Source organism: Alosa sapidissima, chromosome 3 (genome assembly GCF_018492685.1).
Source record: "Alosa sapidissima isolate fAloSap1 chromosome 3, fAloSap1.pri, whole genome shotgun sequence".
In the NCBI taxonomy this organism is placed as follows: domain Eukaryota; kingdom Metazoa; phylum Chordata; class Actinopteri; order Clupeiformes; family Clupeidae; genus Alosa; species Alosa sapidissima.
In genome coordinates, this window is record NC_055959.1 from 7,534,978 (window position 1) to 7,558,203 (window position 23,226).

The 23,226-nt window shown below is 42.8% G+C and overlaps 2 protein-coding genes across 3 annotated transcripts; one reads left to right on the top strand and one right to left on the bottom strand.

The window, feature by feature from the left end:
- The first annotated feature begins 428 nt into the window (after window positions 1-428).
- Window positions 429-2,096, top strand: LOC121704795 (retinal rod rhodopsin-sensitive cGMP 3',5'-cyclic phosphodiesterase subunit gamma). The gene is made up of 4 exons (XM_042085284.1): window positions 429-551; window positions 755-960; window positions 1,088-1,128; window positions 1,325-2,096. The coding sequence occupies exons 2-4, from the start codon at window positions 785-787 to the stop codon at window positions 1,399-1,401; spliced, it is 294 nt and encodes a 97-aa protein (XP_041941218.1). The 5' UTR covers window positions 429-551; window positions 755-784; the 3' UTR covers window positions 1,402-2,096.
- Window positions 2,097-2,838: 742 nt separating this feature from the next.
- On the bottom strand, window positions 2,839-22,510 carry clcn7 (chloride channel 7). 2 transcript variants are annotated; one of them, XM_042086625.1, is made up of 25 exons: window positions 22,280-22,510; window positions 21,278-21,352; window positions 20,568-20,633; window positions 20,192-20,257; window positions 19,565-19,697; window positions 18,768-18,877; window positions 18,434-18,514; window positions 18,091-18,153; window positions 17,678-17,761; window positions 17,436-17,529; window positions 15,112-15,176; window positions 14,864-14,980; window positions 14,417-14,471; window positions 12,964-13,024; window positions 12,416-12,560; window positions 11,515-11,608; window positions 9,575-9,747; window positions 8,844-8,895; window positions 8,247-8,374; window positions 7,893-7,978; window positions 7,540-7,672; window positions 7,144-7,203; window positions 5,380-5,556; window positions 4,831-4,911; window positions 2,839-4,515 (listed from the first exon to the last, which is right to left on the bottom strand). In XM_042086625.1, exons 1-25 carry the CDS (start codon window positions 22,388-22,390, stop codon window positions 4,429-4,431), a joined length of 2,397 nt encoding a protein of 798 aa, XP_041942559.1. In that variant the 5' UTR covers window positions 22,391-22,510; the 3' UTR covers window positions 2,839-4,428. The 2 variants fall into 2 exon arrangements, with proteins under 2 accessions (XP_041942559.1, XP_041942558.1); XM_042086624.1 differs by having other exon boundaries at window positions 18,768-18,900; window positions 19,546-19,697.
- Between the last annotated feature and the right edge of the window lie 716 nt (window positions 22,511-23,226).

A 23,226-nucleotide genomic window follows, 5' to 3' on the forward strand; every position in this document is an offset into this window, starting at 1 on the left:
AACTAGGCCTACAACTATATTCAATGCCTGCTCATCCCAATAAAATATGTTTGAATACACAACTCATTTTACACCCAAGAGTATAATTTAAGCAGTTGTACTTATTCTGTGCTGCACAGACAGTGTAATGACAAATACACAAAGGTCACTATTTCAAAGTTGTGTAGGAATATTCTTCATTGAAGCCCTTTTAAAGTGTGATGAAAATTGTTTTGGTGCATGCACAAATAATCCACAACAGGTTGTAAAGCAGGTGGCATTTCTGTTCACTGATCAGGATTACTGAATGAACCCGATGTGCTGTGTGGCTGTGTGGGGACAAAACCCTCCAGGTCAAGAGTCTCGAGATTGTTTTCCGAGATAATCACAGTCTGATGTCCCCAACTGTGGTGGGAGTGGACGCAGTGGCTGCCCCAGCAAGGAGGGTATTTAAACTCACCTGCCCGACTCCCTGATGCAGCACAGCCCACCTGAGAAGGGAAGAGAACAGGAAAGAATCTCAGGACATTCAGACGGACAAGCCTTGTCGAAGTTCTCAGCAGCGTTCTAAGGTAACGGATGAGATAAAGCCTATAGCTGATGTTTTTAAGCATGTTTACTAGTTAGTTTAGCGTGTTATTATTTTATCTACATTCTGCACATTATAAACGTGGGATATTTCAATTAGAATACAATCTTGTGAAAACAAAAAATGTCACATACCGGTAATAATTTACTTTTGTGCTGTCCTAAACTGTTTGTTAATTATTATTAGAGTACCAACAGTCAAGCCAACCAGGACAGGATGAACAGAAACCGTATCAGCAGCAATAGCAGCAGCTCCAGCAGCCTGGCTGAGCTGCCCACCACTCCCACCCGAGTGGTGGGTGGACCCCTGTCGCCCAGGAGGGGACCTCCCCAGTTCAAACAGAGGATCACCAGGCATTTCAAGAGCAAGCCTCCCACGAAGGGAGTGAAGGGGTATGTGTGTTGGATGTTATACAGTGCAAATAGAGTTTAAGGCCCCTGACAAAGATCTAATAGTGACATATCGACTGGTATTCAGGCCTCCCGTAGATTTATAAAGTTTTGTGTTATCTTTGAATAGATTTGGCGATGAAATCCCTGGCATGGAGGGTCTTGGCAGTGGTGAGTATCTTTTTCTGTTACACTGAAAATGAATGTGTGTACAACAATACATACTTTGCTTGTAAAGATAGCAAGGGCATCTTTCCATTAATGATCTGTTGTAAGTACAATGATAATTTAATGGCATAATGAAAGCAGTCTGTACAATATGTAATATGTAAAACTATGCCTCTAACACTCTCACATTCCACCGCAGACTTTACGGTGGTGTGCCCGTGGGAGGCCTTCAGCCACCTGGAGCTGCACGAGCTGGCCCAGTTTGGCATCATCTGAGATCCGGCGCCGGACCCGACAACGTCGACACCGATATCACTCCCACCTCATGACATTAACACCCTGAGCAGACAGATGCAGTAGCGCGGGCTCTTTCTCCAGCCATACAACACACATACCTGGATGTACAGGTACACACCTGCAGGGGTGACAAGTATGAATCAGGTGCACATGCAGACAGGTGAAGAGAGAATGTGTGAGAAAGGTGACCATGACCATGACAACACATTTAAATGCACAGTGCACACACAGTATGCCAGAAGACCATAACCGAGCAGACTGCCTCTCCACATGAGAATGAGAGTGATTGTGTTGCTCATTACACCTCTTTTATAGCCTACTGGAAGGAAGTTGGAAGATCAACATGAATAATGTAGAATTAGGATAAAGAGTTTATGATACGATTGTCCAGCCAAGACAAGAACACTAGCAGGCATATGTGTTACAGGAAGCTTTTATCTTATGTAGCATTACAGCTGAAAACCAGTCCCAAGGTATTTATTTATTCTGTGTGCACTAGAACTGGCCCGTTGTTCCTTTAAAGTACTACATGCTCCCCATGACTGAAACATTTGAACTGAAACGTTTGATTAGAAAGTGATGTGAATGCTTTGAAATACTGAGTAGGATTTAATTTGCCTTTCATTACTGCCTATCTATATATATTGATATATAGGTTTTTTAAATAACTTTTGTGCTGGGTGTTAGATAACCTAATGCTATAGTAATATATTACCTTAATTGATGAATGATTATTTCCATTCAATATATACTGATGTTTCTAACTTAATGTACTGACCATTCTAATTCAATGCATACTGGTATCGTTTTGTAAATCACTTTTGTGTAATAAAAGATATTAAAAAGGAACACATGCCCCTCTTTCCATTCCAAACAACTGTACCTTGATAGAAACAGAGCACCTGAAGCTCCTCTAGGTGTTCTTACCCCGTTTCCTAGGAGACTCAGATCCACAATAGTGTTCATCATCCTCACATCTTCACACTCACAGAGTGAAGTTACCTGTGGACACGCTGACAGCACGTACAGTAGGGTAGAGCAGACTGGACTGTGCCAGATAGGCTTTATAGCCGTAAGAAGATTAGCCAGCCAGTCGACGGTTTAAATGAACACTGACTGGATTAGTGGTGCAGATTACGCTCATGCTCACCAGCCTAGACACCTGCAGTGCATATGGCGGTGACAGTATTACCAAGGCCAAAGCAGACAGCAACAATTAAACATTAGTGTCCACAGCCAGTTGGCTCCATTAGGTTGTAAAAATGATTGAGCCCTGATGCATGCGGACATGCACAGGCTACAAACTTTTAGCAAATTTGATCATAAAATGTCTTTAATTCTATTCAATCATGCAGTTAGTGGTTGATGAAGTGTAAGCATTACTTGAATAAAAGTTTGGAGCTTTCCAAACCGATCAACAATATCCATAGTTTTATTAGTTCACAAATGTCCAAATGGTTATAAAATACAGCATATTTTCACTTTTCATTCAACATCTACAACTGTACAAAAAGATCCACAAAGACACAAAGAGATAATTCAGTGACTGTTGTAAAAATAATGTTCAATGATCAAGAAGGCAAACTGCAACCAATGTCAAGGAAACCTAAATAATTCTTAAATATTAATATTTCTTCAAAATAGAATAATTTATAGGGTAGTTTATGTCTGTCTTATCCAGTTTCTAACATGATTTCACTGCACATTTCTTTCCTTCAAATTATATATCAACATCTGAATGCTCATTTACATTAATTTAAAATTCTCATGAAAAATCTTTTTTAACACATTGTTCAATTTCACATTCCATGTATTTAAAGTACCTTATTATTTCAGTTCAGAAAATGTAAATGTGTTCAGTGCATACATATTTAAGTTAACAAACCTTATGACAAAAATCTTACATTCATGTCAAATTTAACATTGTCTTACCAGATTGTTAGCTCGGAGATATAGATACAATATCTACAGTCTGCAAGTGTAGACACAAGTTGTTTAGTGTAGGCCTCACCCAAAATAATACAGTACCACTTGGAATCCTTCAATGCATAGGGACATCCACAAACACACCCACAAGCCATAGGTACACACTTACTGGTGCTCTGTGTTAAGGCTTCCATCCCCAGTGTGTCATAACTCCCCATATCCCCCTATTGAACCAACAGCCATGAATTCCACATTAAGGGCATCCTCAAGTAAAAAGCACTAAATGTGCTGAGGCTTGCAAGTGTGTTTTTGTCTGGTTGCCATGTATTGCTTTAGGTGAAAATGTGGTTCCACTGTGTTGTTTGGTCATTGCAAATAATGTAAATAATGTAAAATGGTATATTTTTAAAAAACATAACAAGATCCTTTAAGTGGCTAAAGACAAATGCAATGGTAAGCATCACAGTAGTTTAAGGGCAATAAGAGTGATTCCATGGTGCATCGATACATTGAGATCAAATCAAGATCAGGATCTTAACCACTCTGGTCACCTGGATAATCTCCTAACTCAAGGGTACAAATAATAAAGTGACACAAACCAACTAAAGACCCTTGCTTACAACACTTACGGAGTCTGACTGCAGTGACTGCTCCTCCATATGTGGCAATCAATATTTCTGTGAAGTAAGGGAGGGCTCGTTCGCCCCCCGACTGTCAGGCTACAGTACTGCACAATAAATAAATGAAATGAAATGATCACATAGTGCAAAATGTCAAAACATGTGTGAGTTTCTATGATATGAAAGATGAGGAAACTTAAACATGTGTACCTATTTACGTACAATGCGTGTTTGTTCCAACTTCGCTCATAAATAAAAAACAAGCCCTTGCTAATATTGGAAAAAAAAAAAAAGTGCACGTTTGTCCACCAATTTTGGCTTGTGTGACACTATGACACTACCGAGACCCTGGGTGCACCCTCAGGAGTGCGCTGGCGGTGCATAGCTGGTGGGTAGGTACTGTAGGTACGGTAGGCATCGGGGTGAAGGGTGGGGAGACTTCATGGAGGCCACAGGGTTATCATGTCTGTGCCAACTGCAACTCTTCCAGCCCGTGTTTGCCTAAGTGGTACCGTGCCAGGTCCTTACGAGTCACCAGGCCCACCACCTAGCCACACAGTGAACAGGGAGTGAGAGAGCAAGGGATAGAGAGAGGGGGAGAGAGAGGGACAGCAGTGATGTGTTATTTGAAGAAGATGAGCTGGGTCTCAGACAGCAGGTCACCTAATTATGCTGGCAATTCTCTCCAGTTCATTATTCTGATAGTATCATAACCCAGTTCTCATGACCTCAATTCTGCTATTGGCAACATGCACATGTTGTGCTTTAGAAGCAACAAATACTTCATAACTGCAAATACCCCAAAGCTATCAGCTGTGTTTTGAACAAAAGTGTTTTGGCAATAGTGGGACACTGTACATACCCTGTTCTCACTGTCCACCACCAGCAGATGCCTTAGGCCCAGAGCTCTGAACAGCTTAAACACTCGAGGGAGAGAGGTCTCCTGTAGTACACACACACACACACACACACACACACACACACACACACAGACAGACAGACAGACAGACAGACAGACAGGAAGAAGAGTTGATTCACAATAGAGATAGTGCACAGACCTGGGGTGCGTTTCCCAAAACCATATTTGCTAACCTGTTAGCAACTTAGTTGGTTGGCAATGGGAAATTGCATTGCAACCAACAAAGTTGCTAACTTGTTTTGGGAAATGCACCCCTGATCAGTTTTCCAATGCAAAACAACACCAGAAGGTTGCACTGTGTTTCTTTCCAGGGGCGCTGAGGTCTAGCATGCCTATTTAACTCAAACTGGTGAACATGTGGAACTAGTAGAGACATGATAAGATGTGCGCATGCTCTATTGGAGAGTATTCACATGTTGTGTGGTGATGGGACTGATCAGCTGAGAGGCTGACCACACATGGACTGGTGTGGGGGTTGGAGGGCCTGGTCACCTGTGGCACGGTGTAAGGCGTGGCATTCATGAACTCGCTGAGGTCCATCATGCACTCGCGCTCGTCCTGCGACACGTGGATGGACTGGATGGGGGGGAAGCGTGGGTAGGCGTCACGGAAGTCCTTCAGCTGAAGCTTCCTCTGGCTGAGGCGCGAATGGGCTCGCTCCACAAACACCTGACAAACACACACACAGGAGTACAGATTGATTACTTCAACAATGAAAACACACACACAGACACACACACACGCACACACACACCTGAAAAAAAGGTGTGTATGTAACTTCTATAAGAATTTATAATAATAATTTGTAGTTGTGAAAAAATTAGAGATGCACCGATAGATCGGCTGGTGACCGGAATCGGACGATTTTCACGTGATCGGCCATGACCGGCGACCGGCCGGTCAGTCTGAGACATGCCGATTTTATGCCGGTCAAATACACTCGTGCGCCGCAATTGAAACAACACCCAGCTGAGTTTGCAAAGTTTGAAGAAGCTAGCAACCAGGCCAACACTCAGGGCTGGATGTAAGGCTACAAAGAAAGCGCTAATAGGCTACTGAGTTTTTCTATGCAGCAAACGCTGTGCTTTACCATTGGCCTACTGCGTGGAATTGACTAAGCTGTCACTTCATTAGGCTACGTAAACATCGCTCATCACCGCCCGTCACTGCCGCTAATTGCGTGCCCACAGCTGAACCACAAGCCTGCTGAACGGAGAGATAAACGACTGCGACATTAAAAATAATCAAAGATGTCAACAAGCAGCGACATACAGTAGCCCTAGTAGTTCTACTCCACTGAAAAAAAAAATACTCTAACTATTTACTGCATGTAGACTAGGGCTATGCCTTAAAATACCCTAGTCTAGCAGATTGAGAAGTGGATGTCGTGAAAGTGAACAAAGATAGCCTATTAGAAAGGCAAACAAACGTTAAAGTTGCTTTTGACATAGTAGCCTACAATGAAGAAAACCGATGCTCTGAATACTTAATCAGTCGTCTCTGAAAGCTTCTATAGCCTAATTGATGCATTTAACCGGAATTTGGTTTTAATTTTTTCACCGCAAAACAGACGTGCACTGTTTTCATATGGTGGAGCACCTAATCGCTATTAGCACTTCTCCCCTGCGTGATGGCCTAGGCTGCTACCACTTTTCCCTCGCCCTCCCATAAATTCATCAATGCATACAGTATGAAAATATGTTACATGGTAGTATGTTCAAATGTATCATGAAAATTGTTCTTAAATCTTTAGTTGGATATTGGATGTGAGAAGCATAAAATGGGTGTTCCATAACTTAACTTAATCCATAATTTGATACTGCATCTGAAGTTAGACTTCAATCTGATTGAAGCAGTCTGCTCACCGGTTCCATTTTTTTTTAACAGCCATTTCATCATTGATAAGTTGATTACACGTCTATATTAACATGTTCTATCAAAGCAAAGATAGAAAATAACTATTTGTGTGTGTGCTGTAAAATGGTTAGAAGAAATGAAATCGGAATCGGCTAAAATCGGTATCGGCAGGTCAAACTCTATGAAAAATCGGAAATCGGTATCGGCCCAGAAAATTGCAATCGGTGCATCTCTAGAAAAAATATTAGCATTGATATAAACCAAACATGCATTATTGTATTTACTACCCATTGAGCCTGACACTAAAAGCTTTATACACAATACTCTTTTGTAGGAAAAACGCAAGCTGACAAACAACATCAAAAAAGCTCACAGCACTACTGGTAGAGCCCACCTTACCTTGTGTTTCAGCAGAACAATGAGCTGGGAGCGCAGAATCAAGCCACAGATTTTCCCAGGCTGAATGGAAACAGGGAGGAAGGGGAGGGGAGAGAGAGCACAGAGATTCTATGAGGCCGCACCTATACAGCAAAGTGACCATGACCAACCCCTGATGAATTAGACAGCCACTCCACATCTGACATTTAGGTGGATATCTGATCCTTTTGACCACCCATCAGTTGAGCTCAACATGATCTCACAAAGGCTAAACAAAAGGTGCTGATCCTCTCCCCATTTTGCAATTTCAGGGCATTTAACCCTGAAAGTCTGTTATAAAAACAGGTGGGTACAACTAGCAGCACAACAATTGCTAAAGAACAGTCTTCCAACATCCAATTCTAATGTAACAGGTACCTCATCACTGGCTGTGATCTCAACGACTACAGGGAAGCCGTTGTGATTTGTGGAGGTGTTGCTCAGGACGTCCACGATGGTGCCAACCTTCTCCACCCTGTTGAAGCAGGTCACTGGCGAGCTCATCACCTCCCTAAGGCGGAGAGAGAGAGGGAGAGAACCATCCATCATCAGAGCATGTCTCTCTCTCTCTTTCTTACGCACACATACACACACACAGACACACAGACACACATACACACACAGACTCACACACACACACACACACGTGAGTGCTGTGCCCCACAAACCATCAGGCCATTGAATGGCTGAAAGGATGTGAGTGACAGTTCTCTACACCAATGGCACTGTACCTGGCAGTCAGCCAGTGAGAGGTCGCCGGGGCATCCCAATGAAGGAAGGGGACGCTCTGCAGCTTGATGTGGATATCATATAAACCCTGTGGAACAATGGCAGAAAGAAGACACACAGACAGTCAGAACACCATATTCTTCACAGATAAGAGAGTAAAGTCAGTCTCATACTGGTAAAACAGCCATGTAGCTAAGCTGATGTGGAGTCATATGTGGTAAGGCCATGTTTCACATAGAGGAAGTTATGCAGTGTTGCTTCCGCAAATGTATGGTCATAACCCAATTAAGGATCAGTGGTAGGTCACTGAAAAAGAAATGGAAGCATTTCTCATCTCAAATGAAAGATGGACTCACCTCTGCGAAGTAGTCTCCTACAATCTTGGCCGTCATCAGCACGAGCATGATGGGAAGGCCGAAGGTGACGTTACCCGTGGCCTCCATCAGGATGACCGTGAGACTCAGGGTCATTCGGACGATGCCGCCTGTGTATGGAAGCAAACACAAGATTCACACAAAGAACAACCATCGACAGCAAAATAACTATGACAACAACAGCACCTGAACAAACAAACAAACAAAGCTTCAAATGCCTAGAGCTCCTAGAGCTATTCAAACAAACTTACACAAACAAAGGAAAACCACAGTAATCCTGAATCAACATTTGCCAATATCTTTCCAATGCTATGAACATTCTCAGCCTGTGGAGCTAGTCTGAAAATGCTGCACGGTCACATGACTATAGCTGGCACTTTCTTTCTCAAAGGAGACAGGGTGGGAGTGGAGAGTGTCACACAACAAGCACGTAGTACATCACCACCTCCAGTAGATCTAGGCTGGTGGTGTATTAGGCTTTTCTACAAGAGACTCTTCTTAGAAGAAACATCTAAACATTGCGCAAACAAAAAGAACATCAAAAAATATAAAAAATAAAAAACATCACCACACACTCACCCAGCTGTGCAGCCGCACCTATCAAAGCATACTTGCCAGGATCTGCCCATATCTGTTAGAGAGACGAGAATCACAGGAAAAGCCTTCAACCATGAGGTCTCTGCATTTAACTTAGAGTGGAGATACTTATGCAGACTCGAACTGAGCCCTCAGATTATAATGCATCTGAAATGTACCAGTTACCTAAATGGAGCTTTGTTAGTGGGAGTCTGGGATTGATTTGATGTTGAGGTGTTCCTTCTGATCACCCTAGCAATAAGCTTATGTGTGTGTGTGTGTGTGTGTGTGTGTTCTTTCTTGTTTTATTCAGGTTAAGCTGTTGGATTAATTAACTTCACAGAGATTTCACTGTTCATTAACAATGAGGCCTTTTTAGGAACCCTGGTACCACTATTGAGAACTGCACACTGACTGTGCGATGGGACTCTGAGCACGGAAGAAATATTTAGTCATATGCCAGAGTGTGGACAGGGCACATTATGTGCAAAAAAGCATCAAGTACATCAAAGTGCATCGTTGTGCGGTTTGTGCAGCTGTGTGAAGTATGCAACCCGTCAGCCCCAGAAAAGGAACCACACTTGGTTGGCTTCACAGGAAACCAACATGCAAAGCAAGACTTCTGACGGGTTGTGTTCTCCTTAGAATGCAAATGTGAGCACACTGAAGGCTATGAGAAGGTAACATGCACATGTCTGTGCATGAGGAAGAGGATGAGGAGGAGAGCAACGTACAGAGCTGCCGGAGGTGAAGTAGGCCAGCAGGATGCCAAAGAGGCGTCCCCAGGCGGCGCCGATGAGCAGCGAGGGGATGAAGACCCCGGCCGACACGGCCAGCCCATACGTCCAGCACGCCAGGAAGAAATAGGTCAGGGTGAACAACCCCAGCGTCAGCGGGTTGTAGGAGCCTGAGAGGAGAACAGAGAGAGTGCAGTCCATTGCTGTGCTGTATGTGCTTTGGAAACACGGTTTCATTTAGAATGGTCATGCCAATAAAGCTAACTGAATTGAAATGAGTTGAATTGAATTGAATGAGGAAATAACAAGAACTGGAGAGGCAGAAAGAGAGTAGGAGAATGAGTGAGAGAGAGAGAGAGAGAGAAGGAGAGAGAGAATGAAAGAAAGACATAATAATATACAACAACATGTGCTAAGTACCACACTTTGTGGGTGTCACAGGAAAAAGCAGAAGCTGAAAAGATAACAGAGAAGTGAGCACATGGTCTGCCACAGGGGAAAGCATGCTAATCAAGCCTCGTTCTGAGGGCAGGCATTTCTCATCCAGACACGCACACATAACTCAATAGACTAGTCTAGTCCTTTTCCTCTGTCAGACAGACAGAGCCACTTACTAAAAGAAAACTAGGCTTACATGCAACAGACCAGGCCTTTAGACTAAGGCAGGACACACTTCAATCCGCAGTAAACAGTAAAAAAACACAGGGCTTAATTTGTGTTCAATGTGAAGTATTTATCCTGTGGATATGTTGTGTTTTAATGAACTCTGTTAATTGAATTGAGCCTATACTGTGTATATTGAAAGTTCGGTCTGCTTTGGTTAGACCAAAGACAATTTTTCATGCTTGACATGACAATTGTCTTACATATTACATTATATACAAATTCATAAAACTGCAGGGAGCTATGGACACGTCTTGAAGTTATCCCAACCTCTGCACTCTGAAGTATCCCCTTTGAGAACAAAAAAAATCAATGAAGATGTCATGTGATTATTCAGGTGTAAGCCATCTACTCCATCCATCGTCCACTAGGTGGCAGAGTAACTGACCCATGGCTCAGCCTTCAGCCATCATACAGGGCAGGCCAACATGAAACACATTCAGAGCACAAACTCTAAATATAACGTCAAACTTACGATAACGGTGAAAAACATTTGTGCAGGCTGACATGTTATTATTTCATCCATTCCCACGGCCTTTACACGGCCATTTATTTATCTACCGGTTTACAGGCCACTGCAGCAGAGAGCTACTGGGCCTGAGCACGGAGCTCCACCGTGGGGCTCCCTCTCTCTGGCAAAGTCATCAGTCTCTCTCCTGCTCCCTGGCGTGGGAGACCCTGAGCTCTCTGCCAGCTGCCCAGTTTCCTGCAGCTCTTAATCAGCTGGCCTGCCCTGGCCGCATGGAGTGGACTGGGACTAGACAGACACATCTTACTCCTACAGTTTTAGACTTTCCCCACCCCCCTTTTGCTCCTTATTTACAATGACAGTACAGACTCCCTAAGCTTGGAAAAAATATAGAGTCACAATATAAGCACTAATGCAGATTTAGATGTGCACACAAACACAATCTTGTAGTAGTAGTGGTAGTAATAGTAGTAGGAGGGAACTGATATTTTCATTCAGAGATTTCTTCATTCACTCTCCTAGCAACACTGTCTGTTGGCTCGTCAGGAAGACCCAGACCCAGGAATGCTAAACATGCATCCTGACAGGCAACTAAACCAACAGACTCATATGCACGACGCTTTACAACTCAACCACCAAACACACCCACACCGCCCATGTCATGAGAACACTGCAGAAACAGAGAGCATGGGCGTCTAATGACTTCACAATACCACAGACTGGCGGGGCAGGGAAAGTCAGACACACACACACACACACACACACACACACACACACACGCACACACACGCACACACACGCACACCTGGTGGGTTGTGGAACAGGCTGCGGACGCTCCTCTCCGGTGTGTTGAAGAATGCGGTAGCCATGGAATTGTACTCGCCATCTGCACAGAACAGCTGCAGAAGGGAGACACAAAGGGAGTCAGCCAGGTCTGCAGTTTAACCTCTCTGCCTCGCCTTCCTACTCCCACACTGATCTCAGAACAGATTCCCCTCGACCTCCCTTACTGTGATCCCAGCTGAGAAGGTGGACACGACTGAACATACAGTAGAATATAACACTTGGGTCAAATTACACTTTAAAAGGTTTCATGTTAAGACAAATCGAAATGTTCTGTATCAACAACTGTGCAGAGAAACTGAATCCTTGATGTGTCACACTTGGATCATCATTTAAGCATGGATGTGTTCCATGCTTTACGCTTCTGTTTAGACAAACCACACAGACTTGTGCTTTCCATGCAGGTTAATTATGTTACTCGTATTAAGTAAAAGAGCGGACCTTATTAACTCAGACTACAGTTCTAGTAATGCACTAAATGTAATTACCTCTTTACCTCCTAAAATGAAAAAAATAAAATCACTTCATTTGTGGTGCAGTCTGCCATTCAATGTTCCATTGTTCATTAAACGTTTTTTTGTGGTTAGAAAAATAAAACAAACAGACAAATAAAAACTTTGGCGTGTTCATATTCAGCCTCTGCTATGTAAATGAAAAACAAAACATATTGGATCGGTCTGAGCCCTAATCATCTCGGGCAATTAACAAAGTGCTTCAGGGTGACGCAAGGAAAGAAGAAAACCGTAACCAAATCTTGGACTGCATCTTTAAATTGAGCCAGCGGGACTCTAACAGAGCAGAAGGACAAACTCACTGCCCACTCATCATGAACTCACTGGCCCCCTTATGACGAACTCACTGACCTGGAGCGGGTAGTCCTCAGTGGTCTGGTCCTGACCCAGGGGCTGGCAGTCGTTGGAGAAGTAGATCATGGTGAAGGAGACGGTGGCGGTCACCGCAGCAACCAGCATGGCCTCCAACACCTGCAGACATGGCCGATGCACGTATCTGAAAGAGAGCGCGGCGGAGCTTCAGACAAGACACCTCGAGGACAGCCGGCCGGGGGACAGGTGAGAGAAACAAGCCTGAGGTGCGTTCAAACTCACAAATCATTTGCAAACAGTTTTCTGTTCGCCTTGAGTTTTTCCGCGAACATTTGCAAACACTACATTTGCAAACAGTTTAAGGTAGTTCTCAGCGAACATGTTAGAAGTTGGACAGAGAGTTAGCATTGAGATGAAATGTTTACACATAATCGTTCAAATTTATCTGTTCAGACAAACATCGTTCGTCTCTGTACAAGGAATTTGAACGCACCTCTTGTCTCTGAAATTGCGCAAAAATTGGGCAATGTGAGACCTGTCCTTAATTGGGTGACACCTGTACTGTACTTAAGAGGCCCCATCCTTACCGGATTCTGAAGATTGTTAGCCAGTAGTTCAGGAAGTTGAACAGTGCCCCCAGCAACCCTCCTGTGTCACAAGTTGAAAAGTCACTGAACCGTTGCGGGAAATTGTGACTCATTATACTTGTTCAAATGCTTCAAAGGATTTAGGTTTGTGTGAATGTAACAGACACAGATCTTGTGAATGCATTCTTAACCCTTAGAACCCTAAGCTGTTTTTAGGGCATTTTCACTCCCTTTATTCATAAGGATTTATTCTGGTCATTGTAAGTGCCACACACACATATTATATATTGTTTTTTTCAGCAGAGACTAGGCTATCCAGATCAGAACCATCGTTTCATGTATTAGTACTAGCATTGATTTTATTTTGATTTTTAAATAATTAAAATATAAAAAGCATATTATAAAAATTCTTATATTTCGACATGTATCTCACCACAGCAAGCTCATAGCTCTACATGCATTTCATGTGTGTGTAGGGCAGACTGTCCTGAATCGGGCAATATAATTGCCATGTTGGAGGGATACTCTGGGGCTGAGCAATTTACAGAAATATGTGGTGTGTGATTTACGGAAATAAATGCCATTTTTTATTTAGTGATTAAAAATGACCTTTCTGTGCTGTGACACGAACTGATCTGACCTGACTTGACCCGAGGTTGCGTGTTAGCCTGCGTGTATGCACTCATAATGATTCTCAACTTTTTACTGCATTGCCATGAACAAAGTAAAGGCAAAAAGGTGTTTCTTTGTTGAACAAATTGGGATGCAATGTGAGCCTTGAATTGGATGCCATGCAGGAATTTGCTAGGATCTCAAAACCGGATTATGAACATGCTTTGACATAGAGAAACACACGATAGCGTTGGATTATAAACATGCTTTGCCACAAAAACAGACAAAAACGTGGGGTAAGTCCAGCAATATGAAGATATTATTTTGCTGTTACTTCGTTCGGGTCCGCGAGTAATTCAAACGAGTGTAATGGGCGTGCAGCATTGGTTTGTGTACATGAGGTTATTATTTTGCAGTCACTTCGTCTGTTTTTATAAGCCAGAAGGATCGATATACATGGTACCAATGGATAAGCCCTGTGTCTCCTCTTTCATCTGATATGCTTGCCATATCTATGCGATCACGGGTTCGCGAGTAATTCAAACGAGAGTAATGGGTGCGCAGGTGAAAGCAGAGAAGTATAGACTGTAAATATGATGCAATTTGATTTAATTTCATGATTTTTTTTTTTATTTTTATACTTGATCGTACAGACAAGTGTGTAGTCTCTTTGGAAAGCCCCACTTCTGCTCTGTCATGCAATAAAGGTTTCATCTCGCTGCGATGAACAGATCCGGAGCAATTTAACAGAGAAGGGTGTGTTTTTTGACACGCTTTGCGTCAATCGGGTTCTAAGGGTTAACATTTGCAATAAACACATGCAATGGAAAAGGGTTCTCACCTATTGCTCCAATTATAATGAACAGAGGAATCTCATACAGGTTATAGGTCACACTCTGAAAGGAGAACACAGAGGTGAGATGAGACACACATACCCTTCACACTGTATGTCTAAAATGTTTGTTTTTTCACAACAATAACAATCTGCCTTGCTTCAAATAAAGAGAGAAAACAGGACATGAGTTTCAGATGAGAGATATCAAGGAAGTAGGAAAGAAAAAAAGAATTAAAGAAAGAAGGAAAGAAAATAAAGAAAGAACTGAAATAGTGAGTAACATGGAGAGAGTGAAATACAGAAACGTAGCAAGGGGAGAGCCCATGTGTGTGTGTGTGTGTGTGTGTGTGTGTGTGTGTGTTGTGTGTGGTGTGTGGTGTGTGGTGTGTGGTGTGTGGTGTGTGTGTGTGTGTGGTGTGTGTGTGTGTTGCTGGAGAAAAAGGGACCACTTACATCAGTCTCAAAGCCCCCAAAGTTAATGAGTCCGGGGTAGGAGAGGTCTCCAGGCTTGTTATTGTAGATGCTCAGGAAGAAGTTCAAAGTGAAGGTGGAGATCATTGAGGCGAAGAACTGAGACACAAGAAAGAGAGACAGCCAGACAGACAACGTCATCATCAACATCAACAACAACAACAACAACAAAAACCTGACTTCATTTCTGAAGAAAAGACCAAAAGGGACTCCAACCCCTTGAGACTCACTATTCTCCACGTCAACATCTGGTTCCAGAAGGAAGCCCCCTCTTCTAAACTGAAAAGTACTCCACCTTTAATAAAGCACAGAGCACACAAACAGAGAATTAGACCCTATCTGTGTGCTACACATCCATACTCATAGCACTCATACCCATAGCACTCATACCCATTATAGCACTCATACTCATAGCACTCATACCACTCATACTCATAGCACTCATACCCATAGCACTCATACCCATAGCACTCATACCCATAGCACTCATACTCATTATAGCACTCATATTCATAGCACTCATACTGATAGCACTCACACCCATTGCACTCATACCCCATAGCACTCATACCCATAGCACTCATACCCCATAGCACTCATACCCCATAGCACTCATACCCCATAGCACTCATACCCCATAGCACTCATACCCCATAGCACTCATAGCACTCATACCCCATAGCACTCATACCCCATAGCACTCATAGCACTCATACTCATAGCACTCATACTCATAGCACTCATACCCACAGCACTCATACCCACAGCACTCATACCCACAGCACTCATACCCACAGCACTCATACTCATAGCACTCATACCCATAGCACTCATACCCATAGCACTCATACTCATAGCACTCATACTCATAGCACTCATACCCATAGCACTCATACCCCATAGCACTCATAGCACTCATACCCCATAGCACTCATACCCCATAGCACTCATACCCCATAGCACTCATAGCACTCATACCCATAGCACTCATACCCCATAGCACTCATACCCCATAGCACTCATACCCCATAGCACTCATACCCCATAGCACTCATACCCCATAGCACTCATAGCACTCATACCCCATAGCACTCATAGCACTCATACCCCATAGCACTCATAGCACTCATACCCCATAGCACTCATAGCACTCATACTCATAGCACTCATACCCACAGCACTCATACTCACAGCACTCATACCCATAGCACTCATACTCATAGCACTCATACTCATAGCACTCATACCCATAGCACTCATACCACACATACCCATACCACTCATACTCATAGCACTCATACCAATAGCACTCATACCCATAGCACTCATACCCCATAGCACTCATACTCATACCACTCATACTCATAGCACTCATACCACTCATACTCATAGCACTCATACTCATAGCACTCATACTCATAGCACTCATACTCATAGCACTCATACCCATAGCACTCATACCCATAGCACTCATACTCATAGCACTCATACCCATAGCACTCATACCCCATAGCACTCATACTCATACCACTCATACTCATAGCACTCATACCACTCATACTCATAGCACTCATACTCATAGCACTCATACCCATAGCACTCATACCCATAGCACTCATACCCATAGCACTCATACCACACATACCCATACCACTCATACTCATAACACTCATACCACTCATACTCATAGCACTCATACTCATAGCACTCATACCCCATAGCACTCATACCCCATAGCACTCATACCCCATAGCACTCATACCCCATAGCACTCATACTCATAGCACTCATACCCATACTCATAGCACTCATACTCATAGCACTCATACTCATAGCACTCATACTCATAGCACTCATACTCATAGCACTCATACCCATAGCACTCATACTCATAGCACTCATACCCATAGCACTCATACCCCATAGCACTCATACTCATACCACTCATACTCATAGCACTCATACCACTCATACTCATAGCACTCATACCCATAGCACTCATACTCATAGCACTCATACTCATAGCACTCATACTCATAGCACTCATACTCATAGCACTCATACTCATAGCACTCATACTCATAGCACTCATACTCATAGCACTCATACCCATAGCACTCATACCCATAGCACTCATACCCATAGCACTCATACCCATAGCCTCAGCTTTACGTTCCAACGGATTTAAACCTGCTGACAGGTCTACGGATTGGTCTGAGCCAACTCTGCATATCCATCAATTACATATAAGCCGGCACTTTAATGTCCAGACAACCATGCCGTGGTGCAAGCTTGCTTCCTGAGGTCATTTCTGCTCGGATCCCCAAGGGGAACATATCATTTTTTTTTTTTTTACAATTTCCCCATACAGAGATTAGCTACAAACCAAATGGCTCACAGTGAAACTATTGAGACATCACTGTCTTAATGCTCCGCTTGAATCCACAAATGGATGCGGTAGAGTTTGGTGGCTGTGCTATCGGCATTTTCACTTCTTCGCTGGTGAGATTGCAAAACCCCAAAATAAACGCTGTGGAGTAAGAGGGGAACATACCGACGGGAGCACCAAAAGCAGCGGAGACGCCGGCGGCGGCACCTGCCGAGACAAAGTCCCTCTTCTCCGTGTCTCGGCGGAAGTACTCAAAGATCTGCAGGCAGAGACAAAAAATAAACCACATGGTCATTCCTCTGACCCTCACTTTCCTCATCTCGAAATTTCCACAACGACCTCCCACGTGGGCCGCAGTATGCATGAGCCTTTAGTGAAGTTGCACTACTGGAGGCAGTGGCGCTGACCTTGAAGTCTTTCTTGAGGGAAGTGCTCCTGCCCTGCGACACACCAGCTGCCACTACTGCCCCAGAGTGAATCATGGGTCCTTCCTGTGAGGAGAGGACAAGAGGACAAATCACATCATTGCTTCATCTTGCAGCCCAAGACCAATTTAGATATCGAGACATTTTTAAATAGTGAGCAGCAATGACATCCCAATTACGACAATCTTCAAAAAGGCACTGCTGCGCTGCAAGTTTAAATTACCCTCCTTAGTCTGTGTTAAACCGCCACAAGAACCCATGTCAAGAGCCCATAACCTCACTAAACAATTTAAAATCAGTCACTAAACGAGGAAATAAGCATTTGTACACAGAACAGTGTCAGCATTGTAAGCATTGTAACAGAAACGTGTCGTTTCCCCTTTGCATTTTTCTACCTTTCCAACTGCCAGTCCTCCAGCCACCGAGCAGATTACGCCACATACTTTTACCATCAGAGTCTGCGGAAAACAAAAAGCAGGTTACCATACCACTGGACAAGAGCTCTCATAACATATATGTGTATGCTGCATGTTGAAATCCTAGAGCTTTTAGCTCACTTGTGATTACTATTACGAGTTAAATGACTATGCCACACTGCAGGCAAAGAGCAGTAGGAGTTTGTCTCTGACATGCTGAGAGTCGGTGGACTGTGTGTGTGTGTGTGTGTGTGTGTGTGTGTGTGTGTGTGTGTGTGTGTGTGTGTGTGTGTGTGTGGGGGGGGGGGGGGGGGGGGGGTACCTTCAGTCGCACCACCCGCGGGATCTTCACTCCGTTGAGGTAGCACTTAATCTGAGGGATGCCACTACCTGCAGCGATGGGCTGAGAGAACAACAGAGGGAGAGAGAGAGAGAGAGGGAGCACGAGAGAGAGAGAGAAAATTTAATCAGAGCAAGAGCAGTTACACAGCATTAATATGTAGAGTAATTTTATATTTAGAGGTATAGATCCGGTTTATCCTCTCTCTACTGAAAAATATGTCTTTAAAATACGAGAGAAGTCAAATATGCACTGGAGTTAAGTTTGCCAATAACACATAAAGAGAATACAATTAGAGATAAAGGTGCATAATTACCTCAAAAAAGGCCACTATGATGGATCCTATCATTACTAGTGTTGAGTTTAGCACAGCCCATAATATAAGGGAGATGGAGAGCCCACCAACTTCTGTAAATTTCTCAATGTCTACAGGAGGTGTCAAGGAAATGCTTCCATGGCAACGAGAAGCAGCTGTAGCCCACTGGTTAGCACTCTGGACTTGTAACCGGAGGGTTGCCGGTTTGAGCCCCGACCAGTGGGCCGCGGCTGAAGTGCCCTTGAGCAAGGCACCTAACCCCTCACTGCTCCCCGAGCGCCGCCATTGAAGCAGGCAGCTCACTGCGCCGGGATTAGTGTGTGCTTCACCTCACTGCGTGTTCACTGTGTGCTGTTTGTGTTTCACTAATTCACCGATTGGGTTAAATGCAGAGACCAAATTTCCCTCACGGGATCAAAAAAGTATATATACTTATATACTTATATATATAGAAAACAGGGAAAGGTGACATAAGCATACAAACATATCATTCAACACTTGCAAAACAAACTGACAAGCCATTATGAAAGTAACCTAATGGGTAATTTCACAGTCAGGGTTAGTGCTTTGTTTCAAAAGACTAAACCTTTTATTATTCAAGTTTTTGTTGTTTTATAGCATATTTATTGATTATGTGTTGGAGGATAATCACGATTTTAATGCCAAGGGCTGTAAACCCTGATGGTGAAACTACCCTAATATGAGTCACAGACAATACATTTATTCTTTGAACAAAACCTCAATGTTAAAAGGTTACTGGTAATACTTCATCACAAACCATGCTGTGCAAAGGATACTCTGCTTGACAATATTGTATTTCATCCCAGCCATTTTCTCCACCACAATGTCGATGAAGCAAGCGATAAGTCCGGTGAGAACCCCGATAAGCCCACAGATGACCCAGCGACTAATCTCCAGACATCTGAAGCCCTGTGGAACAAACCAACAGTACATCACTGGAACAGAAAGCTATGAAAAATGAGCTATGCTAAGAGGACTGGTCAACCATTGCAAGAAAGAACCAAAGTCATCTACTTCAAATTCAAGTAGAACTCTTAAATAAACATCCTCTGACATTAAGCTCAGGACTACTAGGCTCTAAGATGTACTGGAACAAAGATGAAAAAAAATCTATAAGATCTTAAGTAAACATTCTCACACTGGCTCCTCATATTCTATGTTGAACTTATAGTTCTTATATTCACTCCATTTAAGAGCTATACGATGGGGCATACACCAGTTATTGCCTGAGAACTATATATTTTAAACTTGTCAGGTCTAATTACTCACACATACGTGCACGCACACACACATGCATGCACACACACACACACACGCACGTACACACACACACGCTCAACACGCGCACTCGCACTGCTTGTTGTAAAAAGCAAAGTCTGTAGTGGGCCTAGAGCTGCACTGACCATTTGGCTCATACGCCTCTCTTCCTCCAGAAACAGCTGATTCTCAGTGTTGTCATAGTCAAGACTCTGCAAGACAAAACACAAGAAGGAAATTAATCTGCTCTTCTTCAGCAACATGACATCAACTATCAAATTATTGCCATGCCTTTCATAGCTCTTCAAAAGTGTTGCTTGTCAATGTTGCGATGAAACACAATTATCAATCGCCATGGATACTAATGTCTTTGTTTTAACCAATTGGGTCTGTCAGACAAAAGCCCTGTTTGATATGTGGGACAGGAAATTATGAGGGGTAGTAGGCATGTGCAAGGGGCTGGTGGTCTTTAATTGAATTACCTCTCCTATTTAATACCTATTTAATTTACTCTTTAATTACCTCATATTTGAGAGACAGCAGCTTCTCATTGTGGGGGATCTCATTGGGTCTGGTTCTAACAGATTCCTGCTCACAACACAGGAAGATAAGGCAGAAGTCAAACCAGCATAACCACATTAAGCAGTCGGTCAAAGAAAACTCTGTGAGCATGCATTGACCTACATCTGAGGTCAATGCATGCTCATGACATGCACACAACACTGGCTGGACTACACTGGAGTCCTGCATATCTACACACACCAACATTCAGCAGCAGTTCAAAACAAGCAAACAAAAATAAATGATCAGCCATTATCAAACTGCCAGGCACTGGATTAAAACATGAGAAATGAGCCATTGACGTGAAAGGGGAAAACATGGTCATTTCTGACACAGACGTTTCCAGATAGTTGGTTAGCACTATGCATGAGTCAGAGTCATTGAATGGACAGGTCACTACAGCATCCTCAAACAGATTTGGACCATGGACACGGAGAGAGATGTTCTATGAATCTACTTCATGTACTGAATGACCGAAGATTCAACCGAGAAAACAAAGAAGCTGTGTGTGTGTTTGTGTGTGTAGTTCACAGATGGTCTGTAATTTAGTAAAGCCTTCACTGTGAGGTTGTTGTTCTAGCCCACATGGCACGAGTGAAAGGAATCCAGCGTTGGATTGAAGACTACCACAGGAGATCCATCATCAAAGATGAGGACCACTCAGGAATTACCTCTTCTGTTGTGATTTCTTCTTCCAGGTCCACCGTACTGAGTCTGCCTATGTGAAATATACCTCCCCCGGATGGCTATGGACCAAAAACATCAAATGGTTCAAAGGATCTCCCATGTCTCCCTGATAACAATGATATATAAGGTGATCATAGATCACCTCATTTTGGGTTGAGTTTGGCTAAATCAGATTTTCCTATGGGTCTAATAGTGGAATAAACTGTGTGGAAACAACAGCCAAAAAGAGTATCGGGAATCCGCCAGGCTTGCTAGAATAGGAAGTTGGAAATCCCAATGCTTCAACACTGGGGTCCAGTAGATGACTAAGCCTAATGGTACGAACTAATGCCAAATTTACTATGCGAAAACCTGCAGTGTTACAAAGTTATTGCACCACACGTTGATGTTATACCTACTGCCTTTAAACTAAAGGGGTTTATAAGAATTTCTGTCTGTAAATTCTTCAAAGAGCACTTTACCTTGAGGGGAACAACTGTGGGCAGAATAGACAATGCTATCCACATTACATATGCATATCTATAACGATATTTGCATTTGTTAATTACTTACAAAACCAGATACAGTCATCTGATAGCCTACACGACAGGTTTTTCACACTTGAGTGCAGTAACGTGTAATGCTAGAATACAACTGACAGTTAGTCTGCAGCAGATATACTTCTCCTGCCTCTGTTGAGTCATGTTTGTGTTTCATTGTCTACTATCCAATCAGTAACATTCAGGACTTAATTCACGTTCAATTTAGAAGAGGTCTCCTAAATGCCAGTCTATTAGATGATTATTATTTCATACTCATTCACATCATTTGTATGGAGTTGCATGCTAAGATGCACATGCACAAAGTAAGATGTTACGCGCAATGCAACACTATCGCTGCCTACAGATACAATTCAAGCTACAAATACTCACCACAATTAGACTTCGATGACAAATATATTTCAAATAGCTTACCAGCCTTCGCAGATTGCTAGCTAGCTAACTTACCTGTCTTGTGTATCTGACTTCCTCGGTTCCGTTGAGTAACGGGGTAGCCTCTCCGCGCGCACTGTCATCGCCCCGGCTAGACCATGACACTTTTTTGGTGATGTTTGCCATATTCTGATCCGGTAGATTAACACTCTAACAACTGCAATATTTGTAAAAATCTACAACTGTAGCTGGCAAACTACCCCGGACAGCTTGTACCCATGACTAACAATCATAAGAAATCTCGTGACGAACTGTACGGGTAGGAAAAGCGACCAAAAAGTACACGAAAGGGATTTTGGGTAACGTAGTCTTTTTTGGAAGGGGCCTGGCCAGTTGTTTACTTTAACAGGCTGAAGTTCATCAGTTTATAGCCAAATGTTGATGATATATGGGGCACATTTTTGAACAATGTTGCTGAGCAATCACATAACCTGTACCATGTGCTTTAATTTCATTATCTAAAAGTTGTGGTAAATAATGTGGTAAAAATATTGGCCAATATTAATGGCAATGGCCCTAAACCAGGCCTACAGTCTATGGCCAAAACCAACATTGGTGTTGCTACATACATTGCTCTGCAACATTGCTCAAACTGTTGTCATGTGCATCATCAGCTTAAATACATTTATTCTGACAATAAATCACAGTTATTGGATATGTTTTTATTTTTATTTTTTAATGTTCACAGTAAAATATGGAAATAGAAAAATAGAATATTGACTTCACATTTAATGTTGAAATGCAAAACTGATGTTACACAATTAACATAAAAAATACACCAAAACTATTAAATTAAAGTTACAGTTTTATACAGTATACAGTTTTAAGTCTATACAATTTATATCATATATCTGAGCTTTATAATATCAACATTTAGAAGCTTTTCAAAATGACATAAAATAACCACTTCATTATTTTTTTCAGGCTGTTATGAGTGGCAAGCTGGTTTCAAGCGAGTGCAT

Coding starts and splice junctions, on each gene's coding strand:
- LOC121704795 (XM_042085284.1), top strand. CDS start 785: ATGAACAGAAACCGTATCAGCAGCAATAGCAGCAGCTCCAGCAGCCTG. Junction 961..1,087: donor CCCACGAAGGGAGTGAAGGG/GTATGTGTGTTG, acceptor ATCTTTGAATAG/ATTTGGCGATGAAATCCCTG. Junction 1,129..1,324: donor CATGGAGGGTCTTGGCAGTG/GTGAGTATCTTT, acceptor ATTCCACCGCAG/ACTTTACGGTGGTGTGCCCG.
- clcn7 (XM_042086624.1), bottom strand. CDS start 22,390: ATGGCAAACATCACCAAAAAAGTGTCATGGTCTAGCCGGGGCGATGAC. Junction 15,177..17,435: donor TGCTTTTGGTGCTCCCGTCG/GTATGTTCCCCT, acceptor GCTTTATTAAAG/GTGGAGTACTTTTCAGTTTA. Junction 11,609..12,415: donor CTGAGGACTACCCGCTCCAG/GTCAGTGAGTTC, acceptor TCCCTTCTGCAG/CTGTTCTGTGCAGATGGCGA.